This window comes from Plasmodium knowlesi (assembly GCF_000006355.2).
Source record: "Plasmodium knowlesi strain H genome assembly, chromosome: 6".
Lineage (NCBI taxonomy): Eukaryota > Apicomplexa > Aconoidasida > Haemosporida > Plasmodiidae > Plasmodium > Plasmodium knowlesi.
Window position 1 is genome coordinate 671,304 of NC_011907.2, and position 16,904 is coordinate 688,207.

General features: G+C 38.2%; 7 protein-coding genes across 7 annotated transcripts; 3 read left to right on the forward strand and 4 right to left on the reverse strand.

Moving 5' to 3' along the window:
* Positions 1–2,429: 2,429 nt before the first annotated feature.
* Positions 2,430–3,488, reverse strand: PKNH_0615100 (conserved protein, unknown function; the record flags this gene model as incomplete). Its single annotated transcript, XM_002261786.1, has 2 exons — positions 2,430–2,995; positions 3,386–3,488. 2 exons carry the CDS (start codon positions 3,486–3,488, stop codon positions 2,430–2,432), a joined length of 669 nt encoding a protein of 222 aa, XP_002261822.1.
* A 1,927-nt stretch (positions 3,489–5,415) lies between these two features.
* PKNH_0615200 (26S proteasome regulatory subunit RPN9, putative) lies at positions 5,416–6,591 on the forward strand (the record flags this gene model as incomplete). Its single annotated transcript, XM_002261787.1, has 1 exon — positions 5,416–6,591. One exon carries the CDS (start codon positions 5,416–5,418, stop codon positions 6,589–6,591), a length of 1,176 nt encoding a protein of 391 aa, XP_002261823.1.
* A 448-nt stretch (positions 6,592–7,039) lies between these two features.
* Positions 7,040–8,830, reverse strand: PKNH_0615300 (uncharacterized protein; the record flags this gene model as incomplete). The annotated part of the gene is made up of 1 exon (XM_002261788.1): positions 7,040–8,830. The coding sequence occupies one exon, from the start codon at positions 8,828–8,830 to the stop codon at positions 7,040–7,042; it is 1,791 nt and encodes a 596-aa protein (XP_002261824.1).
* A 1,001-nt stretch (positions 8,831–9,831) lies between these two features.
* On the forward strand, positions 9,832–10,626 carry PKNH_0615400 (RNA methyltransferase, putative; the record flags this gene model as incomplete). The annotated part of the gene is made up of 1 exon (XM_002261789.1): positions 9,832–10,626. The coding sequence occupies one exon, from the start codon at positions 9,832–9,834 to the stop codon at positions 10,624–10,626; it is 795 nt and encodes a 264-aa protein (XP_002261825.1).
* Positions 10,627–10,980: 354 nt separating this feature from the next.
* Positions 10,981–11,697, forward strand: PKNH_0615500 (calmodulin, putative; the record flags this gene model as incomplete). The annotated part of the gene is made up of 1 exon (XM_002261790.1): positions 10,981–11,697. The coding sequence occupies one exon, from the start codon at positions 10,981–10,983 to the stop codon at positions 11,695–11,697; it is 717 nt and encodes a 238-aa protein (XP_002261826.1).
* Positions 11,698–12,742: 1,045 nt separating this feature from the next.
* PKNH_0615600 (ookinete surface protein P28, putative) lies at positions 12,743–13,423 on the reverse strand (the record flags this gene model as incomplete). The annotated part of the gene is made up of 1 exon (XM_002261791.1): positions 12,743–13,423. The coding sequence occupies one exon, from the start codon at positions 13,421–13,423 to the stop codon at positions 12,743–12,745; it is 681 nt and encodes a 226-aa protein (XP_002261827.1).
* Positions 13,424–15,193: 1,770 nt separating this feature from the next.
* On the reverse strand, positions 15,194–15,853 carry PKNH_0615700 (ookinete surface protein P25, putative; the record flags this gene model as incomplete). Its single annotated transcript, XM_002261792.1, has 1 exon — positions 15,194–15,853. One exon carries the CDS (start codon positions 15,851–15,853, stop codon positions 15,194–15,196), a length of 660 nt encoding a protein of 219 aa, XP_002261828.1.
* Between the last annotated feature and the right edge of the window lie 1,051 nt (positions 15,854–16,904).

Sequence of the window (16,904 nt, forward strand, 5' to 3'; positions counted from 1 at the left end):
GTTGCGTGCCCTTGATACTTGAAACACAAAAAAAAAAAAAAAAAAAAATGCGTACGGTCGTACAGGCATGCATGTACATAAGTATAATATAATAAGCAAGAAAAAGGTGGGAAAGATAAAATTAAAAACAAAAAATACAGGAAAAAAAAAGTAAAAATTCACTCATCCGTTCAACTATGCATTTATTCTGCTTCCCTTTATATATACGTACATACAATAAATAATTTGGCATATGAAAAAACAAAACAAAATGACGAAAAGGTTAAAACATACAGAAATCTGCTTAAATGCGTTCGACTCTTAAGGGAAGTTGACACAAAGATAAAAAGAAAGAAAAGAAAAAAGGAAAAAAGGGAATTGAAAGGGATAAATAAAACAGCAAAGTTGAAGAGTAAAAAAAATATATATATAAATAAAACTGCAAATGAAAACTTCATATAAAAATAAAAACTGCCAAAAAAAAAAAAAAAAAAAAAAAAAAAAATTCAAAATACTTCATACAAAAAAAAGCTGTGTTGAATTATTGCGTATAATATTTACCCATAACTTTAGCAGTACGTTCTCCTTGTAATATTTTTCTGTGCGAGCGGAAAGTACAAAAAAAAAAAAAAAAAAAAAAAAAAAAAAAAAAAAATGTTCAACCATTTTATTATATATTGCCCTCTCGTATGTAAGAGGTGAACAAAAAAGGATTGAATTGTTTTCCTTCTTCTTCCTTTTTTTTTTTTTTTTTTTTTTCCCTTTCGTCGCAACCGTGAAAACATACATACATACGTGATATGACATGTATATATTACGTGCATATTACCATGTGAGTGTATATGTGCCCATATGTACTTCATGTATAGACTCATATGCCTCACTCAGAATGCTCAAAAAGGCGTCACACGTAATTTTGCGTCAATATAAGTAAAAAACTTACCATTCCGCATATAACCTTAAGCGGCAAATATACATTTGGCAAAAGCGCTTTTAATATATATATATATTTTTTTTTTGTAAACTTAGCTGCGGCGGTGCTTTGTTTGGCAAAAACGAACTCACTCAAGTGTACACGGAATAACGACTCCTCCCTTAAGTAGTAAATATATATGGCATTTATGTTTTCTGTACACGTAGGCTGGTTATGCATTGGGGCGCTTAATATATGCCTGTCTGCATGTATATGCTATATTATATGTAGGTATTTAGTGCGGGAGGCGTAAAATTAAAGGCTTGGTAAAAGATTAACCATGGAAAAAGGAATAAAAAAAAAAAAATAAAATAAAAAAAAATTGATACGATGCAAGGCGTATATGTATGCATATGAAGAAGCTTCCCTTAAGGCAATGCAGAATGTATGCCAATTTTTTCTTATAAAGGTTGCACTTTTAGCATACAGTTTTTATATTTTTTCCTATTTCTTTTTGCTAAATGGGCCCGATCAATCACCTTCACAAATGTCCTTCCCCGCTTTGTCCGTTTTAAGGGGACCTGCTCAAGTTGGGCAAGTGCCGTACGCGCAACGCAGTCAGTGGACGCCATGTATGGCATAATGTTCTATAATACATACGTAAAAGGTGACCTTCCAAGGTATAATATTCCCACAAAACGAGGAGTAAAATAATTTGTGTGGCTCAGGTCAAAATCGCCAACCAGAGTTGTAATATACAACTCGTTCTTATGTGAAAATTGACATGCAACTTGATAAATGCGTTAAAAAACAACCACTTACTTGTAAAGCGCTGATCATAGTTGCTTCATCTCTGCCTAATTAAAAACGTTTAAGCGAAAATTGCCACCCGTTTTTCTCAAAAAAATAAGCCCGTGCCCACGTCACTCAATTCACGAATGCGTCTAAGCGATATTTGCCCATTGGTTATATACTGCACAGAAAAAAAGAAAAGAAAAATTTACAGCATTGTCATAATTTTTTGTCAAACGAGGATGTAAATTAGGGCGAAATTCCTACTCCCCGCTGTTTTGTGTGCATTTTTTTTTTTTTTTTTTTTTTTTTCAAATCTGCACACAAAATGGCTAGCTCTTTTGCTTTTCCCTTTTTCACTCGTTATGTGTGCGTGGCAATAATGACGGAGAAAAAAACGCAGCAAAAGTGAATAACATTCTGATATACGCTTAAATAGGGGGGTAAAGATAAGGGAACGTTCTGTACCTCTTATCGTGCCATTTTTAAAAATTCGATACTTTGAAAAAAAAAATACCACTGCTGCGAGAATGTACAATAAGGAAAGCTGCACATATATATATTTTTGTATACCTGTATGTAAGAATTCACCATAGTGGTGCAGCTTTCTCTCGTTACATTTGCGGAAAGAATGCCAAATAGGATAAGCTTGCTCTGCACGCACTCATGCGGTAACAGTTACGGTGCGCCACATGGATACATTAAATGCCTCACCCGCATTACGTCAATACACGGTATCGAAATACTAAACATACAAATCATTTGAAGCGTCTATGTGAGATAACCTAACGCACAGCTTATTTTTGCATTTCATATACAGCGGAATACCCATCCGAACAAAATTGTGATTCCTCAGAAAATCCTCTACGCCCAGGTAGTTCGTTCTTTGAAATAGGAAGTACACGAGTCTGTTAGTATAAGTGCTGTACTCCTGGGAGGAGAAAGGGTTAAGTATTTTAACTACTGCATATCCGTTCGCTTCGTTAACAAACCCTTTCCATTCGACACAGGAATGTGTTTCCCTTTTTTTTATTCCCAACTTGGGGCTTAGACTGGGCAATTGACTTCTTCTATCACGGGGTTCCTCTATCTCAATATCGTCGTCCTCTCTGATTTTATCGCTCCAGCTATCTGTGTCAGATTTTTCGAATCGTGAAAAGGGCGTAGAATTGTACGTTCTTTCCATCTGCTTATCTTCGTCTAGAATGTCCATATCGCTAGGTATGAACTTACACAAATGGAAGAGGGTTTTGTCTAGTACATCGTCCGTAGGAAAGAAATAGTGCACTCGGTTCGTCAACTCTTCGTTCTCTGCAAGAGGATAGGTGTGGCAAAGTTTCGGGTAAAAATGAATGCGTTATATGTCGTGTTCCGAATGCTAAACGGCTGGGTTGTACGTCTCCGTATGCCATGTTAGGCATCCTCGCGTGCTACCAATCGCAGCACGAACCATCCAAGTTGTGTGAAAAAGAGTAGCGGCGAAATGCTTAAGTGAACGGATAGATAAATATGGATAACTAGGTGTCCAGGCAGGAAAAATATAAATAAGAAAATAAAAGGGTAGGAGAAAAGTCCTTCACGAAGTGCATATCAAGGCAATATTGTTGCACAATGATCTGCATGATAAGGAATGATGAACTATGCGGCGTGGCAAAAATGGAATGTCATATTTTCTCTTAATTTGCATGATACATAACATACTTCTTATGTTTTTCTTTAAGGAATACTGTAGAGACTCAATCTGCTTTTTGCTCCTCTTGAGGCAGGTCACCCTACCACTTGGTAAAATAATCCCCCTGTCCATTCATCACACGGGGGAAGAAAAAAAAAAAAAAAAAAAAAAAAAAAAAAAAAAAAACCTTTTGATAACACATAAAAAATGGGGATTGTCAACATATGACCTTTTAAACTTTGAAAAATTATTCACGCAAAAAAGAAAGGCCATTTTTATTGAGAAAAAAATTATGACCCAGTTAATCAACTGAATTGTCTACCCCTTCGGCAAATATATATTTTCTTAAAGCTGCATGTGTTAAATGAACTCTTGGAGTGTTGCCACAGAGAATTTGAAATATAACGGAACAGGAAGGAACATGTGCATGGAGTGGTAAAATATATCTAAGGTTAAACCACATTTTACCATTTCTTTTTTTTTTTTTTTTCGCGTACTAATTTGACTTGACTCCAATTTGGTATATGATGCCAGTGAGATTTTCACAAAGTTGGCTTCTAACATAGTGCGTTCTTTTATGGAGCCTTTTCACGAAAGGAGCCCTCTTTCCTTTGGTCACAGTCGTAGGGTTAACAAGCAACAGGGGGAAACTGTGGGATGGTTATTTGACACGAAGATGTAGGTGTTGAGGGGGACGCATGGGTTGTAATTGGCCTTTTTTATATATAGGGCCTAATCTGATGAATTTTTCCAGCGACGTCCATTTCATTTTTCTCCCCAATTTTGAACGGTTAAAAGGTATGTCTTTATTTTCTTTTCAGTTTTTCTCTCGGTTACACCTTTTTTACACACATAAATGGGATGTACACTTGTGACATACACGTAGGAAAGTGTTCGCTTGGGCGCCATTTTCACCGAGACGATCGCAGCGCTGTCTCCTACCAATTTGGTTTCCATTGTGCAGAAGCCCCCTCGGAAAGGAAGAAGGTATTCCTTTAAAAATTGTGATGTGCTCATCAGAATCAGTCCATTCATGTAAAGTCCTGTTTTGATAAACCCCCTCACCTCATATCGCAAGTGGATACCAATGTTCGCTAAGAGTCACACATATGTATATGGTACACCATAAAATGGGCAAGTTTTTTTTTTTTTTTTTTTTTTTTTTTTTTTTTTTCCCATCCTGTTCAACCGGATACTAAATGTTGCTACTCCTTTCTTTTGGGGCGTGAGAATTTCGGTCCACCCTTAAGCAGCACATGAGGTTAAAAAAAATATATTTCTGAAGATCGCCGGGATTCCCTTTTTCGTGGAGTTCCCCTAGTCTGTTCTCACCATTTGCTGGAAGTGCACAACAATTTATATTTTTTCCTTTTTTAAAAAATTACCTATTGAGTCGGCACTTTTAATTATTTAAAAAAAAAAAAAAAAAAAGTAGCGGGGGGAAAGAAAACACACTTTTTTTATTTGCTCCACTTTGTGCGTAAGTGCGTTCCTTCTTTTTTTTTTGTTTTCTCTTTTTTTGCGTACATTTTTTGTAACACGTTTGCTTAGATTTCTGTTCCAATTATACTTTACCTGTCGCTATACTTGTCGCTATATCTGTCGCCTCATCTGGAGCTGCCCGTGCCCTTATCATTGGGCAATGTGTTATTGCGCAGATTGTATGCTGAGGGCTGATTCACTTGAAGTCTCATTTAGATTGCTCCACTCGGATTGCGTACTCCCCCTATTGTACGTAAGGAGGAAATTTTACTTTCTTACCTGTTTTATACTCCTGGTACGGAGGACCTATTTCCCTTAGTTCAGCGTCAGAAGTACACGACACGCCAGACTGATACGATATGCATGTTGTGGAGCACTACCGCTTCCTCAACGGTTTCCATCCAATGAGCCACTGGACGCGTACTAACGTGTAGGAAGCCTTGAGTTTGCCCTCCTCCCACCTGTTGTGTGTTTATAGCCTCCACCGGGTGATTTGCACACAGGAAACGGGACATCATTTTAGGTGCCCACTTACGTAACTTCTTTTTTGGAGACACCTCTTAAATCCCTCCGAACGATGGAAACTACGGCAGAGGAAATCAGCGCAATGCTGAACGAAAACGAGCACGCCCTAATCGGGGAGTTACAGGGAAAGTACGACTTCATCAATTTCAACGAGATGAAAAATTACAAAGAGAAGAAGCTCCATCACGAATTGACCCTGGAAGTACAAAAATTTATTAATAATAAAAATGTCCAAGTGAAAGACAAGTTTCGACTTTTCTACACGCTCCTATCTCCTCTGATGAGCAAACTGAAGAAGACGATATACGCGGAGTTACTTTACATCGTAACAGCGAATTTTGATGCCAACTGGACCATCAGCTATTTGAAGGAATCAGAAAAAAACCTGGAAAATGACAAAGACGCCATCATCATATATAGATGTATCCTCATATTGAAATATATCGAGTTAGGCGATTTTAAAAGTTGTGAAAATGAAATAGAAAATACGAAGAATCTTCTTCAAGGAGTCATTGGATTGAATGTAGTAGCACATAAGTTCTACAACTTTGCAATCATGAAATATTATAATGTATTAAATAAGTCTGATTTGTTCGTTAAGTATGCCCTCCTTTACTTGGCGTACACTCCATTGAACGATTTAGACGAAGCGGACAAAATCGAAATAGGTACCCATATTTGCATGCACTCCATAATAAGTGAAGATGTATATAATATAGGAGAAATAATTCAGCTCCCACTTATTAATGTATGCTTAAAAAATAATGAACAGACAAACTGGCTCTATCAACTAATTTATATTTACAATGAAGGCAACATAGAAGTTTTCAACCAAGTCGTACACAAGTACGAAGAGAATATTAAGAATTCGCTTCTTAAAGATTATAAGAAAAATATGATAAAGAAAATTACCTTACTAGCTCTAATGGATCTAGCTTTTAAAAAAAAAAAACAAAGATCAGACATTTCATTCGAAGAAATTGCGCAACACTGTAAAGTGGATGTGAATGAAGTGGAGAAAATGCTAATAACGGCGAAGAGCAAAAATATTCTTACGTGCCAAATTGATGAAATTCAAAAATCAGTTAAGATTACATGGGTGAAGCCACGAGTACTGAATAATGAAAAAATATTTTTCATGAAGGAAAGTATAGACAAGTGGATCACTCATTCAAAAAACTTGCTGACCTACATGGAAGACCTCTCTGTCGAGTTGTTAATATCATAGTGTGCATGGTGGCATCGTCTGTTTTACCCCTACCTTGTGCCATACCCATCGGTGTACAATTCCCTCTCATATATTTACTTCCCATATAATTACTAATTTTTTTTTTTTTTTTTTTTTTTTTACAACTTTTGCACCACGTCTGTGTTTTTTAAGCCCTTTCCGTTGTAAAAAAAAATTGACGCATTGATGGGTGCAGGAGCGCAGGGACGCGGAGTGGATGTGGCTTCAAAAATGTGGTACCTCCTCCGTCAACTACTACTACTAATACTACTACTACTACTACTACTACTACTACTACTAATACTACTACTACTAATACTACTACTACTACTAATACTACTACTACTAATAATAATAATAATAATAATAATAATAATAATAATAATAATACTAATACTGCTACTACTACTACTATTACCCCACTGTTCATCACACGCAGAGGCTACACCTACCTCCACGTCACGAGCACGTCGTCTGTGCGGTACCTCTGGTGGATACTTATATTATTGAAGTTGTAGATTTCCCTATTTTTGCTGTTCAAGTATTCAAGGTACCCGGTGTAGGCAATCATGGCACCGTTGTCAACACAATAGCTGTGATCCATAAATCCAATTTTGATATTTTTCTGTTTTGCCATTTTCTTCATCATGTTCTGTAGGAAAACGTTGCATCCAACTCCCCCCACGATGATGACCTCCTTGCTATTCGTGAAGGCGATAGCTCGTTCGGTGATTTCGATGAGCATACTAAATATGTGGTGTTGCAAACTGTAGCAGATTTGTATTTTCCGCTTTTCTTCATCTGTTAGGTGGGTTCCATTGTGTGGTTGTGTTTGACTGGGGGGGTTCCTAAGGTCTCCCTCATTTTTGCCCCCCTCCGCTGCGCCTTCATCCGAACTGGAGTCAAAAAAGTCGCTCTCCGTCTCGATAGCGCCGTCTTCTTCCTCCGCGTAATGATCGCCTTCTCCGTAGTTCTTCTTCCCGCTGATACTACAGATGACATTCTCTTCGTAGTAAGAGCTACCCTGCACACCTGTGTGAATGCTCAAGTTGGGCTGTGGAAAGTGTTGCGTGCCGCCGGGCGCAGTGCCATCATTCGGAGGACCATCATTTCCGTTGCTATCATTTGCGCCGCCTCCGCTTGCGCATCCTCCGTCTGAGTCACCCTCTCCATCATCATCTTTCTCTTCCTTGAGGTCGTTCGCATCCTCCCTGCCTTGCCGCTTCTTCCTTTTCGGAGCGTTCTTATCGTCCAGTGGTGCCTTCCCCCCATCACCGCCCTTACCCTTTTTGCCTCGCTTGGTTATGTACTTGGAGAAATATTTACTCACGTAATAGTCGTACCCGCTGAACGAGATGTCCATCCCTTTTATGGTGTAGGGGAAGAAGAGCAGTTCCGTGTAGTCACACGGGTCCCCCCTCATTGGTGCATTGGACCTACTTGTCCCGTTTGAATTATTTGTCTGGTTATTCGCCGGAGGGATGGTGTCCTTCTGTTCCTTCTCCGGAACAAGGCCACTATGTAGTTCCCCAGTTGTTGCATCCTCGCCCACAACTGAAACAACTATCGAGCCATTTTTTTTTTTTTTTTTTTTTTTTTTTTTTTCCAAATTTAGCAGATATTTCTTCCTAGCCAAAATTTCCACATTATATCCAGGCGAAGGAGAATTGGAAATTCTGAGAATCCTGGCAGATCTGTCTATGACATTTCCAATGGCTATGTCCAAAGTCTCCCCGATAATTTCGTACCTCTTCTTATGATTGTTGAAGTAAATAATTTGTGTGTTGCTTCCACTGACGTATAAAATGATGGGGTGATAAAGCTTGGTTATGAAAATACCCATTTCGATATGGGCAATACAGTGGTTGACTCCAATAACAGGAATATTAAATAGGAGAGAAAAAAATTTGCTTATGTTGTAGGCAATGTACAGGGCGGATCCTATTCCTGGACCTTTCGTGTAGCATATTAAATATATGTCTGTCATCCTTATCTTCAATTTATTGAGACAATCTTTAATCATCTCGATGATGTAGTACTTGTGGTGCGCATTAATTTGCCTCGGGATAAATCCACAGCCAATTTCAGAGACATATGTTCTTCTCATGTTTACCAGAATTTGCATGTCGCTATTTATGATACTCACACCCAATTTGTTCGCACTCCCTTCCAGCCCAAGGATGTACTTGGGTGCTTCCGGAAGGGTGACGGCACCCCCCCCGTTGGCGTCATTCATCATGTCGCAAAAAAAAAAAAAAAAGGGGGGAAGGGGGGGGGACAAAAAGTGGCTAACACAATCAACAAGGGAGTAAAAATCACTAGCACAATCGAGGAGGAAGTAAAAATGGAGAACATATAACCACTTTTTTTTCCCGAATGCAGCCTTAAAAGAAATTAACAAATTTGCTTTGCTGCCTTAAGGAAGATATGGAGGTACAGTTCCTGTTGTACAGAAATAGAGAAGATTCACACCCCTTAGGTCATAGAGAGGGAGAGGTGGAAGAGCGGTGTGTGCCTAAGCTACCCGTTCTGTTAAAGAAAGAAAACAATTTTGCGAATGAACCGCTGTTGTGTTGGTCCCACGGGAGGCACTCCAAAGAAAAGTTCATTTATCTGGGAAAATCGCCCCGCCAGTTCAGTCGAGCTGGAAGGAAAAAATTATAATTTTTCTGGCCATGTGCAACAGAAGGGGTAAAATTAAAATCCCTCGGCTGGAAGAGGCCGGGTTATGCCCCCTTTTCTCGGGTTCCCACATGCAACCAACATATGTACAGCACATAAGAAATGTAAAAATATGAACATGTCAAAAAAAAATGTAAAATAATATGTCAAAAATCTTTATGTATAATTTTTATCTAAGTTGGCATTCACTCCAAACCCTTATTTTTCTCTTTTTTTTTTTTTTTTTTTTTCTATTTTGAAGGAGCACCCGTTCCTCCAACAACTCCACCCATGATGGAAAATTACATGTTTCTGTATTTCTCTTTTTTTTAGTTCCTGTTAGCATATGTGCCCATGCGATAATATTACATGGACTAGTTTGGAGAAAAGGAAAAATGTGACTCTGCTGCCCCCAGGAGGAGGTTCTTTATAACGTTTTGCCAGAAAGGCTATGTTACGAAGGGATCAGGAGTTCGTGACAGCCGTGTGGTGAAAAAAGAGTGTGCCATTTAAGTTGTCCACTCGTTTTTACATAGCGCAGGAGGAGTATAGAACGGGAATTCCCTCTGGCGCAACGAAATGGCTACCCCAAGTGGGGAAGTCATCCCAAGTAAGGAGGAAAAAACCCTCCTTACGAAAGACCCCACTAAATGCCCCCAAATGTACGTAGCCATTTACAACATAGGAAAGAAGAAAAACATCGGGAGCATAGTAAGAAGTTGCGTTGCCTTTGGGGTAAGCAAAATTTTCGTCGTGAGTCGAAAAAGGAATGAAATCAATTTCTTTGGCCAAATGGGGACATGTAAATATATAACTATAGAGTACTTCTCTAACATGAAGGAGCTGAGGATCCACCTGGCAAACAATAATATTCTGTTATATGCATGTGAAATAACAGATCGTGCTATAGCTGTAACCAGAACTCCCTTTGTTAATAAAGATACAGCCTTCTTATTCGGAAATGAAGGAACAGGAATTAATGATGAAACGTTGAGCTATTGCGACAAAATCATTTACATCCCTCAGTATGGCAATGGGACATGTTCTCTCAACGTGTCAGTTTCATGTGCCATAATTTTACATCACTTTGCTGTGTGGGCGAATTATCCCGAGGTGGAAATTTCGGGAAAGAAATTTGTCCTCAATAAATGCGCAAGTAAATTGGAGCAATATTTAAACCCTTCGGATGACTTGCTCCGCCAGATTAGTGAAAAACGCAAAGAGCGGGCAGAAGCCAAGCAGATCTCCCCCGATTTAGCGGACATTCATTTTGTTAACCCCTCCTTTTATCACTTTCCCTTGTTAAACAGCAAGGAGGATGCCGCATCAATGGACACATACAACTCTCCTCAGATGGAAGAGCATCCAAGTTGATTTTCCTTCCGAGAGAGAACAAAAAAAAAAAAAAAAAATTCTCTGCACTACAGAATATTCTGTTGGTCACCTTAACTGTACTGCCCCACATTTTGGAGAACATTTTTTTTTTTTTTTTTTTTCTCCGCATTTTTAACGGGTGTGATATATGTGTGCTTATTCGTTCGTCACCTGTTTGGGTCTCGTTCACTTCCGCACGTGAAGTTGACATTCTTTGGCCAGTTGGAGAAAATTGGGGAATTCACACACGGAATACATACGTACGTACATTGAGAGGTACAGCCCCGAGTACTACTACTTCTGTTATCCACACGGAACCTTTCTGTAGGGTCAGGCACATGTGAGGAAGGCAAAATGCAAGGTAACAGCATATCTCAGGAAAAACTGCAATTGATGCAAAAAAACTTTAACCTTGTGGATAACAACAAGGATGGAAAAATTAGTGCAGAGGAATTTAAGACACTCTTGCGATTGCTTGGGCAAACCAGAACGGAGAAAGAGATGGACGAGATGGTGGACAAACATTTTGAATACATAGGAGAGGAAGAGGAGCAGGAGCAAACGGAAGCTACCGATGCTACTGCTAAGGGAGGAATAGACAAAGGGATACAAAGTACAGGGAAACAATCGAACGGCCAGAAAAATACAGCCAAAGCTAGCCCAAGTCATGATAGAATAAAAAACCTTATTACAAAACTGAACAATTTTAAAAATGAAGAAAAAAAAAAGGGTAACCCAAATATTCAAAATAACAAAAGATGTGATATATATGAAAGGAATGAATTGATGAACAACAGAAAAAAACACATAAACTTTGAAACCTTCTTGACGATATTTCTTGACATTTATGAGGAACCATTATCGGTAGACGAGCTAATCACCTCATTTGAATTTTTCGACAAAGAAAAAAGTGGCTATCTTGATGAAGAGAAAATGAGATTTATTTTGAAGAACAGCGATGAAAAGTTAGTAGATGAAGACATGAAGTTGTTTTTCAAATCGTTAAACTTGAAGGATAAGGACAAAATTGATTATGTCATGCTGGCCAAGCGCCTCAAGAATGTGACCTAGGGAGGGGGGTGAGGGGGGGGCCTTCCTGTCGACCCCACCATTGCATCGATTGAGGAGATTAGCGATTAAACCATTCGAGGAAACTATTCGTTCTCATCACCCCACCTGCGTTACAGCTTTTGGAGGGTACCTTTTGGTACACATACATATGTTGCAAATTGCATGTACATGCGTGTGTTTATATGTGTGTTCGTTTATTTGTTATTATTATTTATTATTTTTTTTTTTTTTACGTGTTTATCTCCTTGCTGCTTTTCAGTTCGCTCGCTTATTTGCACGCCTGCCTTTAGGCGACACAGCGTACCTCCCCACTGTGAAACACACGAACAAGCATGGGAACTGAAAACTTCTTATTATTTTTTTAGTACTGTCGCTTTTTCCCCTTTTCATGCGTTCGATCTTTTAAGACTTCTCATTCGGTTAAACATTCTCGTTGGTGGTTATTTTCGGGGTGCAAAAAAAAAAAAAAAAAAAAAAAAAAAAAAAAAAAAAAAAATACACACACATGCAACCACATGCGAACAGTGCTATGCACGGCCAAACAAAACAAAAAAAAACGGTTGACCCCAGTCAATGGGGATACATCATAATTACAACAAAGGCGAATGACAAATTATGCACAAACGATTTGGGTAATTTGCCACAACGAAAAAAAAAAAAAAAAAAAAAAAAAAAGGAAAAGAAAAGAAAAGAAAAAATGGTATAACTGTTAATTTCTTAACTGCGCAAGGGGTAAAATACAAAATGCACATCATTGCCACAGAACCAGGTGGACCAGGCGTTGCCATCTTCTTCGGCGAAAAAATATTTATTCTTATCATATTCTCACGATACATTTGAACGAATAAAAGTTCCAATATGTGTGCAACTAAATTTTAGGGTAACAGAAACGCTACTGGGTGTGGGCGATGCGTATCCCAGGAATAACACGCACATATAAATGCTCCTTCTCCAGGTGGTTGTGTACTTTCCTTTTTGTGCTTACGATTTGTACTAGACTCCTTGAGACCCTTTTCCCTTAGTGTGTGCGTGTGTGTAGAATAGTCTACAATAATGACATCATAAAGAGAGAGAATACAACTAGTATGCTGATTACGGCAGATCCGTTCATGAGACTGTACGCTGCTCCTGTGCTTCCCCCGCTGCCTTCTCCCCCGTTGCCTTCTCCGCCGCTTCCTTGACCACCGCTTCCGTCCGAAGGGCATTGGTAATAATTATCAGTCAATTTACATTGTTCGTTTCCCTTACACTTCAACTGGCATTTAGTTTCCCCTGGTTTTGTACATTTTTTAGAATCATCCAATACAGTTCCTATATCACAAGAGCATATGATGCTATTTGAATTATCGGGATCTAGCATACACTTTCCCTTACCACAGATAACGCCGTCACATCTTCTTGGACTGCACACGTTGTTTAGAGGGATATAGTTTGGTATACATGTGCATAATGCTGCTCTTTGCGTATCATGTCCTCTGGTGAAAGTGCACACAGCATAATCTCCACAGGGCTTATTCATATTTTGTTCAACTTTACAATCCTTTTTTTCCTCGCAAGTATTTTCATTTGTTACCACAAACCCGTCGTTGCATTTGCATTCAAAATTATTGCTCTTTTGGATTAAGTAGCCATTTTTACATTGTGTGTCCACAGTGACCTTCGCGAAGGTATATTTAACCGCAAGCACGATGGCCAAAAGGAACAAAAAACTGTGGTGTGTATTCATTTTGAACAAGGGGTGGCACAAAAAGTAGAAAGGGGAGGGAAAAAAGCTGAAATGGGTGTTTTCGTGTAATACACTTGGTAGCCGAATGAAGAGAAACAAAATTAAAATGTCGTACAAGAGAAGAATGGAATGGACGTGAAGAAATGTATAAGTCGAAATGAACAAATAAAAATAAACTAATTGAAATAATAATATATAAATAAAATAAAAATGTATTACTTTTATTATTATAATTTTTTTTTTTACTTTTCATGTTTGTCTAATTGTTAGCTCAATGACACCTTTGTTTTATCGTTTTTTTTTTTTTTTTTTTTTTTTTTTTTTTTTTTTTAATTCTGAAAAGCCATGTAGCTACAACAGAAGTGGCATTAAAAAAAAAAAAAAAAAAAAAAAAAAATTGCATTCGTTGTAAGCATTTTGGCTAGTTCCTAATTTATTCATTTCTCCCGTTGACGTTCGGCAAGACAAGAAGTTCAGTCAGGGTCAGGAAAAAGAAGAAATTGCCCAAACGAAGAAAAACCGGCGAACTTTACTCCCGAGTAATAACTGCTTCGTCTAAAGCATGTCATCTACAACTGCAACGGTGTAGCTACATTGCTAGCCACATGCAGTATGAAATCTGGGACATTTGTACGACATTGTAATTACAAAACTTGTGTCATTTGGCTATATGCAGCTCATTCCTAACTTCTATGCAGCCATGTGGACGTTCTTAAAAAATGTGTGAATGACGAGCTGATTGCCTTGTGTATTTACTCTGCTCAGAACTTTGGAATAGTTTCAGTGCATAGCGGTAGTACATTCGTTGCTCCAGTTAGGATCAAACAAATTGAGTAGTCAGGTCTGTGGATCACGGAATTATATATTTTCTTCTCTTAATTTTGTGTATCCACTCGTTAAAAGAAAACTACAACGAGATAACACAACGACTTTCCCATATGCAGCCATTTTGCCATTAAGCGTCTAATGGAATTACCCATTTGTTCGTTCTATCTACACGAAAATTGCGTATAGGAATTCGCATGCTAATATAGCTCACTGCGAGAGTGGAAAATGGGGCAAAAAATAGAATGACCGTATTTGTAGGTGATCCCAACCATGGGGAAAAAGGCATTACCGGGGTAAATGGCTGTATATGAAGATGGATTTGTTGAGCTAGCCAAAATTAAAAAAAAAAAAAAAAAAAAAAAAAAAAAAAAAAAATTCGAGAAGTAGCGAAAGTTAGCAGAACAAAACAGCCATGGGTTGCGAAGCAATTGAACGCAGTGCCAGAAAAGACAGCATGGTGCTCCTTACAAAAAAACTGCCCTGAGGACTCCACCTCCTTAGAATTTCCCCCCAGTTTTGCCTTTCCTACAGCGGTATTTTTTTCCATTGGGGCTATTTATTTTAATTTTTTGTTTCTATTTTTAAAATTTAATTTATATTTTTTGCTTAAATACGAGGATCTTCGTCGCCTCGGCAACGTTTTCACATCGTTCCTCTGGTCAAACAAAGTTTAGCACTTCAGAAAACAAACTAATTCGCGCGGTTCAAACACGATAGCACACATGGGTGTGCACTTGTTCTCCATAACACAGCGTATGGTACAAATGAGCAGCTAACGAAGCAAAGAAAATTGTGAGAAAAAAAAAAGGAAAAAAAAAAAAGATACATCGCTTCGTTATTCCATCACATAGTGACTTGATAATATCACCACTCGGTAAGTTCAGTAAAGAAAAGTATTTTAACTTAAAAAAATTGCGCGCCTTAGCTACGCAAATTTCGTACTTATATGGCGTACGAAAGGACTAGCAAGACGATAAAGAAGAGGGAGAGGTTTAGGATGTTAAATACGGAATTGGAAATACATTCCTTTTTCTCTTTGTCAAACTTAAAACCTTCCATACACTGACACTTGTAAACTCCTTGAACAGCTTTGCAAACTTCATTCTCTGTATTACATTTTAATTGACAAGTAGTTTCTCCATCTTTGGTACATTTTTTTTCATCTTCTGGATTGGGGACTTTGCCAATAGAGCATGAACATGCTGCACTTTTGACTTCCGTGAGGAATTCACCAATACATTCACCACTTTGTCCACAATCCTTATATAGACATACATCAACAACACAAGTTCCATCCTTCAGAGTGTATTCCTTTATACAATCACATTTGTATGTACTCTGCTGTGCTGCGTCTGGGCCTTTTCTACAAATGCCAAAGTCTCCACATGTTTTACCTAGGTTTTCTTCTTTACATTCAGTTTTTTCTCCACATTCATTTTCGGAAATGTGCACCAGCCCGTCGTTACATATACACTTAAAGTGGTGACTCATTTGAGCCAGATGTCCATTTTTGCATAATGTGTCTACCGTGACAGCTGCCTTGCTATACTTTAGCGCAATTTGGACGAGCAAAAAAACGAAGAGGCTGTAGTAGGTATTCATTTTTTCCCGAGTGTAGTTGTTATACGGGGAGGTACACAGTACCAATGCAGAGCGTTCCTTTCGGATCGGATGGCGGTGAGTATGTCCTGTGGTCGGCGGTGGCCAGCCTTTGCAACGGATTCGTTGTGGAGCGGGCGAACGGACGAATGTGTAAACGGGTGAGTAAGCAAACAATCAAAAAGAGCAAACAACAAACGGCAAATAACAAATAGCAAATAACAAATGGCAAATAACAAATGGCAAATTGAACAGTTGAACAAACAAATCAGCGTAGCGAAAAGAAAGTCAGAATAAGATGAATGGAGAAGAGAAAGGACTAATGAAATTTTTTATTTCTTGTGATTAAAAAAAAGAAATGAATAAAGTTAATTTATTTTTTATATGCTTTTTTTTTTTTTTTTATGTTTGATTTTATTTTCTTCCGTTTTAACAACTTTATTTTTTTATTTTTTTTCTACTCAAAATTTTGTATGTTATATGGAGCTGTTTGCAGCTCCCTCATTTGTTCACATGACAAAAAAAAAAAAAAAAAAAAAGAAAAACAGGAAAAAGCTCAAGTTTCCATCAATTCCACACATGTACATACGCTTATATCTGTGGTTATCCTCATGCATGTGTGTACATACCAACTATATATGTGGAATGCTTCTCCTTTGTATGTACATCAAATTTTGTAGAGTGACAACGGGACGACGTGGTGCTGTTTCTTTTTTTTTTTTTCTCTCTATTTTGCATGCATCACGATGGGTAGTCTACGTCGTTAGAGATTCACGTATTATTTAGAGTCCGTATATACATGTGTATGTACACCCGTATGTACAGGCGTATGCTGATCTATGTGCGTGTCAGGGGATCCCCGAATAAGCTGAAATGAGAAATACGTGTTGTAGGCATATGCAGTTGCGTCACATGCGGGCAAACCTTTAGCCTAAAGAACGCACATAAACGGGGGAAAGGAAACTAACCTGAGAATACACTGATTTCGGGTCATTTGGGGTTATTATCTTTAATGAATGAAAAAGTGAAGGGCTGTGGGTCAGATCTGTTACGC